The following is a 2368-nucleotide window of genomic DNA, read 5'->3' on the forward strand; positions in this document are numbered from 1 at the left end:
TTTTCAGCATGGGGGTGAGTAGAAAATGAAGGCTAATCATGTTTTGGGTGTACTATTCCTTTAAACTTCACCTTCAAGCTTTTCAAACCACAATAAATAAATATTTTTAAATTTGAAAGCATGTGTCATTTTATTAAATAAATACAATAATACTTCTGAAAAGACTAACAGCTGATATTGCTGATGAATCTGAGAAAACTGTCAGCAATCTGAACATAAATTCCAGGTGGGGAATACTAATATAAAATTGGGTGATTATGATTTAGACAAAATGTTACAACAGAAAATAACATACATTTTTAATATTATATCTTATATAGTCTAGATAATTACCTTTTCTATGATTGAAGATACAGTGTTTGCACTTAGACTTACACTATTGTGTTAAGTTCACAGTGAGAATGTTTTGCACAGCACATCACACCGAGTGCCTGCTGCGCGGGGGAAAGATGGGCTGGTAGGCGACACAGACGAGGAAATGGATGGCAGCGGGAAAGATGCCGGAGGTGTGGAGGTTATCCACCAGCTGAAGTAACACAATGGTTGGCAGCTCTGAGCTCTTTGTGATGAAAATCAGCAGCTCTCAAGCCAATAAAAACACTTGTGCAGAAAACTTTAAAACATCCACACAGGAAAACGATAAATTGTTTTTTTTTTCTAACAGGAAATTAGTATCCTCTTACTCACAAAGACCCATCATAGCATACACTCTTCCAGGCACAATTCGCATTCAATATGTTCTCTTCACCAGATTGTGGACATTTTAAAAACTAGTCTGTTTACTTAGTTGTAAATCACTTGATACATTTATTATGTATCAGTCTGTTTATTGCCCAGATGTCTCCAGTCAAGGTGTACTGTACCAAATGTAAACAGCTGGAAATAGTTGTAATCAGTGGTGGAACGCGATAAAGTTTTTAATCACGTTAATTACAGTGTCTGTAATTAATTAATTGCAATTAATCCCATTTTTTTCTCCTCAACTATTATTATTAATTATATGAGCGCAACAACAGACGTTTATTGGTTTTAGTCTAACTATTTAGGTAATTTAAGGGACCAAATTTTAGTCTGCATGAATACAATTGTATAATTGTATTTTTGTAACCTTTTACCATCCAAGGCTTTAAAATTCCATAATTGTATATAATCTTATGTTTGTCTTCCTGATTATTTTATTTTTAAGCATCTTTAAAAATGTAATCCACATGTAGAAAGCTAGTTTGACCTTTTATATATATATAATTTCTCAATTAATCTAATTTTCTATTTAATTCTGCTAGTTTTAACCTCTTCATCTAGTTGTTAGCACTAGAAAGTCCAGAGTTACGAGAATTTTCTTCAGCCTCCAGTCCCCCCAAAAGTACTTCACAACTCATGAATCCCTTTTCAGATGTAAATCCCCATTAGCGCTGTCATTGGAGAACCATTCCACCCCCTTCAGTTTCGGTTTTAGCTCAAGCCTCTCTGTTGGAGTGTGTTGTACCTGAGGGTAGGGGTCGGAATCATATTTGTAATTTATTATAACTAGGTCTACGTCATCAGTGTCACCAACACCGGGATGATTTTAGACAGCGGTGCCACCAGCGCAGCAATCAAATGATAACTGATCGGTACAAGGAAAATAGCTGCATGAGTTGGAACACTGTAGAGAGGGAAAGCAAGAATATTTATTAAATAATGTTCATCTGCTCTATTTACTAGGGGGCAAATATAACTCAAGCGATCTCTCCTCCGCTGCAACGGATCTCTCCTCCGCTGCAGCTGATACAGCATCGTGAGACTGCAGTAAAGTTGGCAACGTATTCACAGATTCGGCTTTTCCGGTTTAATAACTCGTCTGCGGATTATTTATTCTACAAAACAGACACCTCTCCACAACCACATCAAGGCAGACAGTGAGCTACAACCTTAGTTTCCTCAAAACGCGTCTCTTATCGCACTGGGAGAATTACATTGGAACCTATGCAGAGCTCACTCCTTCGCAAATGCTTGGGGACCGTCTGCAAGTTGCAAAATAATCAGAGAGAAATATTCAAAAGCATCACCAAGGACAGGTGGATTATTATCAAATTAATTTCATTTGTATTTCATCTCATGTCTTTCATATCACATTAATTGGAATAAAAGATAATACTATGAGGAATTTCCCAAAGCCTAAATGACAAAAGACACCTCTATTTTATTATTAGAATAAGTATAAAATGAGCAATGACAACACTACAGATCACTGTACTTCCTCCAAACGTGTAGCACACATATATAACCTCATCTAGTTCATACTACAACTCTTACTTTCAGAATATGTGCTAAACTCTATTTTTTCTTCATTGTTATTATAAGCAGGCCAGGTGCGCAATCTCTGCAA

General features: G+C 36.3%; 1 protein-coding gene across 1 annotated transcript in view; it reads right to left on the reverse strand.

The window, feature by feature from the left end:
* Positions 1–418: 418 nt before the first annotated feature.
* LOC107094637 (interferon-induced very large GTPase 1-like) overlaps positions 419–2368 on the reverse strand; it is a 28864-nt gene continuing 26914 nt past the window's right edge. The window contains exon 4 of the mRNA XM_015390386.1: positions 419–526. Within this exon, the coding sequence (XP_015245872.1) occupies positions 419–526 (108 nt within the window). The remainder of the gene's footprint in view (positions 527–2368) is intronic.

The sequence above is a fragment of the Cyprinodon variegatus genome, unplaced genomic scaffold, assembly GCF_000732505.1.
Source record: "Cyprinodon variegatus isolate N-32 unplaced genomic scaffold, C_variegatus-1.0 Scaffold495, whole genome shotgun sequence".
Taxonomy (NCBI): Eukaryota; Metazoa; Chordata; class Actinopteri; order Cyprinodontiformes; family Cyprinodontidae; genus Cyprinodon; species Cyprinodon variegatus.